General features: G+C 38.3%; 1 protein-coding gene across 1 annotated transcript in view; it reads right to left on the reverse strand.

Moving 5' to 3' along the window:
- Positions 1 to 12,820, reverse strand: part of OXCT1 (3-oxoacid CoA-transferase 1) — a 126,949-nt gene that overhangs the window by 76,870 nt on the left and 37,259 nt on the right. The window contains exons 6-7 of the mRNA XM_024198963.3: positions 8,093 to 8,199; positions 1,011 to 1,071 (exon numbers count right to left, since the gene is read on the reverse strand). Of these exons, the coding sequence (XP_024054731.2) occupies positions 1,011 to 1,071; positions 8,093 to 8,199 (168 nt within the window). The remainder of the gene's footprint in view (positions 1 to 1,010; positions 1,072 to 8,092; positions 8,200 to 12,820) is intronic.

Genomic DNA, 12,820 nt, shown 5'->3' on the forward strand with positions numbered 1-12,820 from the left:
TCGGTTCCTGAGTTTTTCAAATTACTGTATCAGCTGAGCAGACAGGCCCAGATCCGGCATCAGAGCCGTTTGCAGGCATTTCCTTCTGAAGTCAATGTGACTCCACACAGGTGGTTCTAAAATGTAAGATCAGGGCCAAAAAGCAAGGTTATATTAGCCATTGCCCACTTGTCTTATATACATAGATTTATAGATTGCAAGGCTAGAAGGTTCTATTGTGATCATCTAGTCTCACTTCCCATACAACACAGGCTATAAAACTTCCCAAAAATAATACCTAGAGTATTTCTTTTAGAAAAACATCCAATCTTGATTTTAAAATTGTCAGTGATGGCGAATTCACCATGACTCTTGGTAAATTGTTCCTATGGTTACTTACTTGAACCATTAAAAATGTATGCCTCATTTCCAGTCTGAATTTATCTAGCTTCAACTTCCAGCCATTGGATTGTATTATGCCTTTCTTTGCTAGATTGAAGAGCTCATTATCAAATATTTGTTCCCCATGTAGATCTTTACAGACTGTTATCAAGTCACCCCTTAACCTTTTGTTTGTTAAGCTAAATCGATAGACTGAAAGAGCTCAATCACTCTAAGGCATGTTGTCCAATCCTTCAATCATTCGAATGGGTCTTCTCCGAACTCTCTCCAATTTATCCACATCCTTCTCAAATTGTGGGCACCAGAGCTGGACATAGTATTCCAGAAGTGGTGGCAAGCTTGAACCGGCAATGGATCTTGGTCAGCAGGTTATGCACATATGTTATAGAGTGATCAGAAAAGTTTTCCCAGCAGTGAAGGTAGAAATGCATAAGGCACATATCAAAGCTTACATAACAAAATAGTAGTTACAATGTTAACAGTGAATCTTTCTTTGACCCATTGTTTTGTAAATTACTGCATACAATCAAGTGACACATTTCTTAGTTTAGCTTTAGAATTACCTGACAATACAATGATTTCACTCTGGAATAAGCAACAGTTATACAGAAAACATTGCTCATGCTTACCTCCACCACAGTTGTTTTGGCAGCTTTGCACATAGGTTGATTGAAGTTTCTTGCAGTTTTCCTATCACAGGAAAAGAAGGAGAAAATAATTAACAGTAAGAGTCAAATTATAAGCATATCCATTTCAGAATTGAACAACATGGTCCTGTAAAATAAATGTTACACTATTTTCTTTCAGACAGCTGTGGATAAAATTGCTAATGGAAGAGGGGAGAAAAGAAAGCCATAACAGCATTTTATAAAAGGCATATGAAAATATGTTGCATTTTGCTAAATCACGTTCTTTACAGCTTTCCATGACTCTTAATGGCCACATTAGTTTTTGCAATTAAATATTCAACTGATAAACTCACTTATTTAATTGTTCAGAGCCAACAGCAGTATGCTCTGTGCAATATTCCCCCTGGTTGCACTAGTGCCTGTTGGACGAAATTCACTCCTGTGCAGAGGACCAGCAGGAAGCCTATAAACTGCTAAGGTCCCACGCATGACTCCAAAACATCACTTACATCGCACATGGGAATCTCTGCCATGCCAATCCTGGGACTCTCTCAAACCAAGCCTGCCAGCTGTGACAAATTTCCCTATGTATTATTTTTGTAACATGGAAAAATGGCATCTAGGGAGTAAGACAAACAAATCAAACACTTTCCCCTATGACCTAGCCAGAACTCGAACCCAGATCTTACCAGAAAGAAAGAAAAGTCTATTGAGCCACCTCCACGCCTACATCTCAGATGCTACTTTTTCAGAAAACAACACTTCCTTTGCAAAATTTTGGGCCATAATACTAAGTAGATGTTACTTTCCAATGCAGTCAATAAAATTCTGCAGAAACTTTTTTCCACCAAAACCAAAGTGTTTCAATGAACATTTCATCAGGAAAGTTTTTCAGGTCCAGAATGGAATTTCTGGCCAAAATCAGACACAGAAAGAGTCAGTCAGTCTCCTTCTCTTTAGCCCAATGTATGTGTCAGACCCAGGTTCAAGTCCCTGCTCTGTCCAGTTCAGAGCAGGAACTTGACTCTGAGCATTTCACACTCTAGCTGAGAGCCCTAAATACCAAGCTATTGGCTACTCTGGAGTCTCTCTGTCTGTCTCTCTCCCCCTCCCGTTTTTGGTGAAAATTTTTGAAAGTTCTTGTTTTTGTTCCACACTGAAATGAAAACAAATTTTGAAACCTTGCAATGTCTGGCAAAAATTAAGTTCTTTTCTGGCCAGCCCTATTTTCTAAGTCTTTACTCCTTTGTCTCTTCAACCTATTGTTTCATGCACATCACTTGCTTTTACCATGCTGAACTTTGGGCTTCCACTGCCCCCTCCTGGTTTTTTATGTTGTGCCAAATGCCTAGATGTAGCATGCACAACAGTTTCTTTCTGGTTTCTAGTGTAGTACAAAGATGGAGTGAAAACAACTTAACAGTCCAAGGCCAAATACAGAGATGGAAATTGTTTATTAATATTAACCAGCAACTATAAAATCTCTGGAGGAGACTAAGGGAGAAAAAAGATATTTCATCTCATAGCATCTGACAGCAGCGTGTAGAGTACAGACACTGCATGTTCAGCTAGCAAGGGTATCAGTAGTAGCATAGGCAGTGAGGCATAGTTTAGGTGAATAGAGTGCCCTGCGTTCCTGAACCCTCAGGTATACACCCTACATGGCTCTCTACATGCCAACGCAGTGCCTCCCATGTCTACACTGCTCTCCAGCTGATGGAGCCTCTCTCTGGTGCCTCCCCAATGCCAGAGCTTTTCACCAATGCAGTGAAATCTGCACACCAAAATGAGTGTAACTGCGTAACTAATGTACTCTACACACTGCTGTAAGTGTAGACAAGGCTTAAGGAAGTTACCAAACTCATTTATATCTTTTACAGGACCAACTTCTGTTGCTGAGAGAGACAAGCTCTAATCAAAAGACGCTGGTCCAATCAAAGATATTATCTCACCCATCCTGTCTCTCTAATATACTGGGACCAACATGGCTACAACAACACGGCATACAATCTCATTTATGTAAGTTTTTACACCAGTGAAACTACTGATTTCAATGGCATTACTCCAGATTTATAGCAACATGAAATCAGAATTAGACCAAAAGTCATCTTTCAAAAGGTCCACTCATTGTTCCATTGAAAAACTGAGGTTTTACAATAACTTTCCAAGGCAAAATACCATTGAGATCCTTGGGTTTCCAAGGATTTTCTAGTGATATAGTTGATTCCCCATTAATTTTATTTAATATTTCCAGATTCTGAACAGCATTCTAGTATCAGTGCTTCTATCTGGTTCTAACCATTTGAATAGCACTCTGACAGTAACCTTTGAGTCTCCTTGTGATTGGGAGAGATTGATGCCAATAGTTTGGCCACCAAAGAAAGGTTTGTGATGACAGTAAACTAACCCATATTTTCCTAGATATACATAGACCCACCCAGCTTAGAAGGATAACATTTATGTTACAAGAAGAATTCCTTTTATTAGGCTTGCTATTTCAGTCTTTGCCAAACTTTATCCTGTTAATTATGCTAAAAATAATCATAGTCTGATAATGGTGATGTGGTAACATTTTTAAATAGTGAAATTAAGGGAAAAACTTAAATTTGATTTCACCAGAATTTGAATGCTTTTTTGTTTTCAAAATCTGATCTGGAAAGTAATATTTTTACATAATAGCATTACATCAATAGGAGTCTGATAACATAGGCATTCTTGTTGATTATTTGGTCTAATTTCATTAGAATCTGACTAATGTAAACAGATCAATTTTCTATTAATCTTCTGTATTAAAGCATTATTATAAACAAACCTTGTATAGCAACACACAACAAATGCATCTCAAGTATTAAGTGTAATTATTGTCCAGGTGGTCCTACTGAAGTCAATGGGAGCTTTGCCATTAACTTAAAATAGGAGCAAAGTTTCCAGGCAAACAAAAAACAAGCCATATTAAGCACAGACATGGACAGACAATAAAAGGCATCTTAGTTTTAATATCCAAGTATCACATTTAGCAGGGAAAATGTTTGTGCACTAAAATGTACATTGAATTTTGGGAGTTTTGTCACAAAAAATAAAAAGTGAAAGAGAAATTTGAAAATGGTATCTGTGATGTAAAAATGAGATGCAATTCAAAGGTTTTGCTCCAAGAAATCAAAAGTTTTCCAATATCACTGTGGAAAAAAAAATACATTCACATAAATAGCTGCAGTGTGTTAAAAGCTAACAAAGTCAGGTGTTGCCTACGGGCTTGAACTCTCAACCTCATATCCCCAGCTGCTATGTAGCTTGTACATTCAATTACTGCACTTGCATACACATGCATAGTGTTCGATTTTTACTAGTTGTGTGGAAATACACATACATACAGGAGTGCACGAGTGAGCTTTAAAAACTGAATTGATAACATTCTTCTTGTTCAGACAACAGTTTCCGCAGTACATGTTCATTTGCATATCTATAGTGGGAGACTCACTGATCATACTAATTTGAAAGTTATGGGTTGGATTGGCAGATTTCGATTTTATATATAATTGTGATAGATAAAAATTAAAAAGGATAAAATAAACATTGATGTTATCAATTTAAATTTCCACAGTTGCAGGAAATTATTGAGAGGGCAGACAATTATTTAACAATAGAAGATACTGAGATTCAAAAAGTTAAAGCTTGATAACCGTTAAAACACAAATTGTCAGCATCATGTGCCAAAATAGACAAAGTCAATATCTTTAAATCAAACTCTAAAATAAGTTCTCAAGAAGAATTGTTCTTATTTTACTGATCTGTAAATTTCAGTTATCATCATTGGAAAAAAAAATTTTAAGTTTGTGGGAGTGTGTACGGTGAAATCCATGCTTCCCAACAAAAATCTAATCTTTCCAACTCTAGTTAGAGGCTCGTTGTGAGTGACATATTACAATAACTGATCTCTGAAGATGCAGAAGGACCTTAAGGTAGCATTCTCTAGAGGCTTACTGTTATAGGCACGGACCCAGACTATACAGTGTTTTTTAACCTTCCTGAACTGCCAGCTTCCTTAAACTTAAAGATACAAAGCTTCACAAAGGATGTTAGTAGTGGAAGCATCTTCCTCCCTCACCCTTGTTTATTGCCCATATATCTAAAGCAAACATTTTAAAATGTCCAGGGTAGAGCATAGCTGTTAAGGCCATCTAGATAACAAGCAGACTCAACAGGCAACACATGCCAGCCAAACCAATAAGTCCATTCTCCTGGTTTTGGAATCTAAGATTGCTCTTGACATGCACTGAGGCTATCATCATGAATGCAAAAGGTAGCTGAAACCAGTTGCTTGTAGCCTATAATGGCCCTAAACAACTTGCATCCAATCTGTACACAATGGTGTTCAAAGTCATGCCAAAGGCTAAATTCACAAGTAGCAGAGCTCCTTGAAAAATGGGTCCTTGTGCTGGCGCAAAGCATCGCAGCGCCATGTGCAGGGGGGAGGACCAGCAAGGGCCAGAACAGCACCAAAACTGAGTGGTATTGGCTGAATAGGGAGCATGACCGGAGCACCTGGAATATCCATTCATATAGCAGCTCTCTAAGGAAGCTCCAACCAGTAGAGTTCCTGGGATGCACTAGTGAGAACTGAAGTTGTCCTTGCTATCCAGAGGGCACATCTATCCCAAGCCAATGAAATGAAATTCTCCTGTGTGCATCCTTGTCGTAGCTAGCACAGGAAGGAGTAATTTACACTCCCCTAGCTTAATCAGAGCCAAAGCTTGGTCCTCTTTAAGGCATTAGAATATTTTGGTCATTATCTTGGTTATGTTGCACTGTAATGGACATTGATATCTATTAGGGAGACCAGGCTTGCTAGGCAAAGGCTGTCTAGAAGTGTAGTCTGCTCAGTACATGTTTGGAGACAATGCAGCTACAATTTGCTGTATTGAACAAAAATGCTGAAGGCTACAAAACATTTTTTCAGCAATCCTGTCTCAATCCTTCTTCCTTGAAGACATGCTGCAGTTCAACCACACATTGTTGGGCTAAACACAGGAATCAGTTGGTAAAATATTACAGTTTATATGCAGGAAGTCAGATTAGAAGATCACACTAGTCCTTTCTGGCTTTAAAATCTATTAAATATACCTTAATCCATCCTTTAGAGTGCAATAGAAGAACACTTTCACTTCTGCCCTTAGCCTCAAGGTGAGCGACAGCCTAACTGGGTGGCGGAAAGGTGGCAAAGGCATAGGGGATCCACTGTTAAAATGTGGCAAACCCCAACAAGCAAACTGCTCCTGTAGCCAGTCACAGTCAATACCAGAAATAGTTCAGTTCATAAAACTCAAGGCAATAATATGGGTGGAACGGACCCTGTTGGTACTGAAAACATGTCAGAATGGAGCATCAGGCCACACAGTAGGTAAAATAAATCTACTATAGTCTATTGCAATTTTCCCGTTGAGGTGTTCCTGGTAGGCCATGGGATAAAAAAAATCAGTATCTGTAGTAGGACTGCTCTCTACTCTCAGGCTGAGGGATACCATTAGTTTACAATTAGGTTACTTGATCTGGCAATCTGCTTGTTGGATATTTGCAGAAAGGAGCAAAGAAGATCAAATCTTGGCTGAAGGTATCCCAGGCCTGATACCGTTTCCTAAACCAGAGATGTTTCCTCCTCTCCTCAGTTGCTGTCAAATGGGGAAGTAGAGCTTTCAGATCTCCTCTCCAAGTGAAGTATTCCTGATATTAACTGTGCTTCAGGAATGTGGGAGGTATAGAAGTAGGGTGCAGGGAGCAAGAGAGGAAAAGGAACATACAATGGAAAGTGGGAGACCGATACGATGCAGCAGAATGTGGAAAAGAGAGGGAGAATGAGACAGGTATGTGATTGTGGAGAAAGAGGGAAAATGTGGGGGGCAAGCAAATGCTAGGGGAAAGATATGGGATTGGAGGCTGTGTGGAGCATGGAGGGACAGGTAGAAGAGATAGAATGACAGCTCCCAGTGCCCACACCCCAGGGGGCAGGAGAAGGTAAGTGAACAGCCAACAGGGTGGCCTACATTTCTTTGTGTGTGCACATTTAAAGTTCAATGATCAACCAGAAACAATCAATCACCCATTTGGAAGTGGGGGAGGGAGGGAAGCTTCCTCCTGGAGGCTCAAAAATCACAAGGCAGGCAAAAAACAATGCCATTGATTTAAATACCATGATTTTTAAGACAGACCAACAACTGCATGTTTCCTTTGGGAATCTGACTTTGTAAACACTTGGGGTTTTTTGCATTCCTTATTTCCTCTAATATTTAAAAGGGGTGGATTACTTGACTTTGCAGTTTACTGTAAGAAAGTGCGCTCAGCTACCATAACATTTACCTCTTCTTCTGTTAGCAGCAAAATAAACAAACAAAAAACTGTGTTAAACATAAGCAAATCTCTCCTGTTTAAATGGAAGAGAAACCACAGGAGCAATACAGCTGCCTAGTCATACCTTGGTCTCAGACTGTGGCTAAAGTTGTGTTGCACAGTTCTGTAAGGGGACCTAGACATAACTCACAACCATACAGACCCGCGAGTTTTTCCATCACAAAGGATGATATATAATGGCATAAAGTGTCTGATCCTTCACCAGTGAAGTCAATAGGCGCTGAACCACGGACTTCAACAGGTCAGAATTAAGCTTATTGGTTGGACTGCAGACTAAATGCAGCTGGCTCTTGTTGTCCCCTGTGACCCTACCCAATATACTGTACTTAATTTTTATTTATTTATTTATTTAAATCTGACACCTTTATTCAAAAGTTTCGGTCTGTTCAGAAAGCTACTATGTTTTCCAGGAACCGTTAGTGGCTTTTATCAGCCATGCCATGTTTTTATCACTTTTTTTTATTTCACAGCTGTTCTTGTATTCTTGAAAGCCATTAATATATGCAATTATTTTTTGACCTTTTATAGGATTATAATTTGACAGTAGGGCAAAGCAAAATGAATAAAAGTGAAGTCAGTAAGATATTCATTTGCCATCAAGCAGGAGACAGGATTCCATTTCCCTTTCATATTGTTCCAAACTATTTAAGGATCTTCCTCCACTGGCAAACGGGCCATACCTGAAGATAACGTTTCCTGCACGATCAGCCTTCCATGCCTTCACAAGTGCAAAATCACCTGTAATTGACTTCTCCATAATATAGTGACGGCCATCAAACTCCCTCACCTGTAGGGAACAATAGTGCACTGCTGAGATGCAGACATCATCAAACAGACTTCTTATATAATAGTTATTTTGTGTGATCTATTTTACAGACAATTCAATTTAAACCTTCTTTTGTGTCTATGTGTAGTTATGTCTTATAGCTCAAGTGGTGCACGGGGGAGGCAATAACTTGAATTTATAGTTGCTATAGCTTCCTTGTTTAGGGAAACATAAAACTGGAATTCAGTACCTGTTCCCACTGCACCACCTACTGGAATTCAGCATGCATTATGCTGTACCTTCCAGCAGCTCACACGAAGTAACATGCCTTAGTGCTGCAGCAGTGATATTTACAGTTTCTATTCACACGGGGTGAAATTCATCCAGATGCAGAGGACCCACCCAAGGTCTATGTGCCTCTTAAATCCAATTTTGAGGGTTTAAGTGATACATAGCCCTCATGTATCAGAGGGGTAGCCGTGTTAGTCTGAATCTGTAAAAAGCAACAGAGGGTCCTGTGGCACCTTTAAGACTAACAGAAGTATTGGGAGCATAAGCTTTCATGGGTAAGAACCTCACTTCTTCAGATGCATCTGAAGAAGTGAGGTTCTTACCCACGAAAGCTTATGCTCCCAATAGCCCTCATGCAGACATTTGGTACAGGGGTGAATTTCACCCATTGTTCTCTGAAATTATCTTCTTTTGGTGCTGTGTAATTTGAAAATGTAACTCATAAATGGAAAAAGAACCAACTATTTTAATAGCTCCATGAAATTAGATGCAACTTGTAGTTCGCTACAAAATGAGTTTCTATACTTATCAAGCTAATGATTTTCCTGAATTATGACCTAAAGTGCTCTTAAAACTTGTGCTAAATGAAGCAAAGCAAAATATGGGAGGTTCATTAAGGCAGAAACTAAAGTCTGGCTATGACATTCCGGTAAAATTATCTCTAGATTTTATAAAACACAACTCTGTTCTCTTCATGATTGTTTACTGATGCTCAAAGCAAAACTGTTGTATAGGGATTAGGAAACTAGACAGAACAGGGTGTCAGTGGAAATCAGGTTAGTCACCAGAGGACAGGCAGTATGGGTAAGTCATCCATCAGCATGTTTGTTTTTTTAATTATCCATTACTGAGGCCCAACAGCAAAGGTCATGGGCCTTAGAAGAGGGATCTGGATTATCCATGCTGAACTGTGTTAGAGTGTATAGATGAAGAAAATTCAATGATCAAAATTTTTAACAGTTTCTTGCGCATTACCATCAAATTCAAAACCAAACCAAACTGAAATAAATGAGCAAGCCAAGCTCCATGCAGTCTTAAATTATAAAAGCACTATATAAGAGCCAGGCATTATTATTATTAAATGCAATTTACACCTAAATCTTGCACTAAAAAAAGAGAGCTGTGCTCTCTAATGGTTAGAGAAAAGAATCAAGGAGACCAAGATGATCCTGGATTCTAATCCTACTTCATGGATGGAATGACCACTGGAGAGTGGCATAAATCTATATGAGGGAGAGAAGTCTAAGCTAGTTGACAGTGAAGCTCCCTTACCATTCTCTATCCCACGTCAACGAATCCTGAATGGCTACATAACCTGAATAAAGGGGGATGCTAACCAGTTTTCTACCTACACTTAATATTGGTTTAGGATTGAGTACCTCTGCAGTGTGTTACATAGCTACTGACAGTGCAACAACAGGTAAGTCGATAGACTTCCTCTGGTCTCAATTATTTAAGCTTAAAAAAAAAATCTCATTCTGAGTCCTGGGTTAATAGACTGGATTGCTTTTAAGTTTGTAAAAACACAAAAAAAATAACATTTTTGTTTGTATTTAATTACACTGGCACTCAGCAACACCAATCAGATCAAATAAGTCCATATTCAATTTTAACTAAAACTTCATAGACGTGAATAAATTTCAAGTGAATGTGTCTTATTCCTTTGTGGTCACTTAGCCAAGATACGCACATCTAGTTCATTTAATTTATAAGGAAAGAATAATCCCTCCAGCCTCCTACTCAGTTTTATACGGTTTCTGAACACTAATATTTTCATTAGTTCTTAAACTGAAGCTTCTGTGATAGGTCTGCTTTGCTGTGACAGTAAAACACCTAATCGTAATCTAATTGAAAAAAATGTTGATTCAGGACCAGCTCAAACAGATATTGTAATTACTGTAATGTTAACAGGAGAAATACCCTAGCTATAAACAAAACAATTAATTTTATTAAATATGTCTAAAGCAATTTTGGTGTATTTTAGATTTAAACTTCGTAAGCCTTCAAATGAAAAAAGACAAATTATAGTTTAAGAACTTCCTTGGCAACTTGGTTTTTAATCTTACTGCCTTTTATGCTTACAGTTTGGATCAGCTCAACTTTCCTACCCTCTGAATTCCTTTAAATACTGAGGTTTCCTATTAATGTCTTATTTAAACGAGTAAAAGTATCTTCTCTCCCCTGATTCCCAACCCAATTAAGATTAACAGAAATTGTGCACATCCATTGAGAGGTAAACTGTGATAGTAATATATATACACACACACTTGGTGTTTTAATAGGGCCAGTTCACAAAGCCAAAAACAATTATGAGCCAAATCAGATGGGAGGAAGAATTTAATCAGAAAAATGTGAATGAGAATTGGGAATCATTTAATAACACTTTACAAGAGGCCCAAAAAGCCAGAATTTCACAACTGAGGAAGAAGATAGGTTAAAAATCTAACCTGGTTTAGAGGGAAAGTGAAGGAAGCTATAAAAAAAAATAGAAGGGGGAAGTTGATAGTAATAAACATAAATCAGAAGCTAGAAATTGTAGAAAATTGATAACAGAAGCAAAAGGACAAAAGGAGAAATCTATGGCCAGCAGAGCTAAGGTCAAGAAGAAGGTGTTTTTAAAATATATTAGGAACAAAAAAAATCCTTGCAATGGTATTGGTCCGTTACTAGACGGAAATGGTAGAATGATCAATAAAAATGCAAAAAACCAGAAGTTTTCAATAAATATTTCTGTTCTGTATTTGGGGAAAAACAGATGATATAGGCTCATCAATGGTGAGAACACTCTTTCCATTCCATTAGTATCACAAGAGGATTTTAAACAGCAGCTATTGACGTTAGACATTTTAAAATCAGCAGGCCCTGATAACTTGCATACAAGAGTTTTGAAAGAGCTGGTTGAGGAGCTCACTGCACCATTACATGTTGATTTTCAATCAGTCTTGGAGCCCTGGGGAAGTTCCAGACAATTGGAAGAAAGCTAAAGTTGTGCCAATTTTTAAAGAGAGTAAATAGGATGACACGGGCAATTAAAGGCCCATCAAACTGACATCCTGGGCAAGATAATGGAGCAGCTGATACGGGACTCGATTAATAATTAAAGGAGGGTACTATAATTAATGCCAATGAATGAGAGTTAATGGAAAATGTATCTTGTCAACTAACTTGTTCTCTTTTTTGGATGAGATTACAAGTTTGGTTGATAAAGGTAATACTGTAAGGTGTTTGTCTTGGTACCACATAACATTTTAATTAAAAAATTAGAATGATATCAAATGAACATGGCACACAGTAAATGGATTAAAAATTGGCTAATGGATACATCTCAAATTGTAAATGGTGAATCATCATCAAGCAGGTGTGTTTCCAGTGAGGACCTGCAGAGATCAGTTCTTGGCCCTACTCTATTTAACATTTTTATCAATGACCTGGAAGAAAACAAAGTCATCACTGATCAAGTTTGTAGATGACACAAAAATTGGGGGAAATGGTAAATAATGAAGAGGACAGGTTACTGATTCAGAGCAATCTGGATTACTTGATAAACTGGGCACAAGCAAACAATATACATTTTAATACAGCTAAATGTATACATCTAGGAATAAGGAGTGCAGGTCATACCTACAGAATGGGGAGGACTCTGTTCTGGGTGTAGGGGGCAGGGAATACACAGCTAAACGTGAGCTTTCAATGTGCCTCTGTGGCGAAAAGAGCGAATGCAATCCTGTGATGCATAAACAGGGGAATCTTGAGTAGGAGTGTATTTGGCACCGATGTGACTACTGCTGGAATACTGTCTAGTTCTGGTGTCAAGAAAGACATGGTCAGTTGGAGAGGGTTCATAGAAGACACACAAGGATGATTAAAGGATTAGGAAACATGCCTTAAAGTGATTAACCCAAAAAGCCCAATCTATTTATTTTAACAAAGAGAAGGTTAAGGGTAACTTGATTATAGTCAATAATTGTCTACTTGGGAACAAATATTTAATCATGGGCTCTTCAGTCTAACAGAGAAAGGTATAATATGACCCAGTGGCTGGAAATCGAAGCTAGACAAGTTCAGACTGGAAATAAGGTGTACATTTTTTGACAGTGAGGGTCATGCACCATTGGAACAATTTACCAAAGTCTGTTATGGATTTTCCACCACTGACAATTTTTAAATCAAGATTTGATGCGTTTATAAAAGACCTGCTCTAGGAATTATTTTGGGCAAGTGCTATGGCCTGTGTTATACAGGAGGTCAGACTAAATGATCACAATGGACCTTCTGACCTTGGAATTTGTGAATAGTGATTAAGCACGGATGGTAAGAAGAAGACATCATCACTGCTGCAAGAAGGCGACAG

The sequence above is a fragment of the Terrapene carolina genome, unplaced genomic scaffold (assembly GCF_002925995.2).
Source record: "Terrapene carolina triunguis isolate 2854851 unplaced genomic scaffold, T_m_triunguis-2.0 Scaffold69, whole genome shotgun sequence".
In the NCBI taxonomy this organism is placed as follows: domain Eukaryota; kingdom Metazoa; phylum Chordata; order Testudines; family Emydidae; genus Terrapene; species Terrapene triunguis.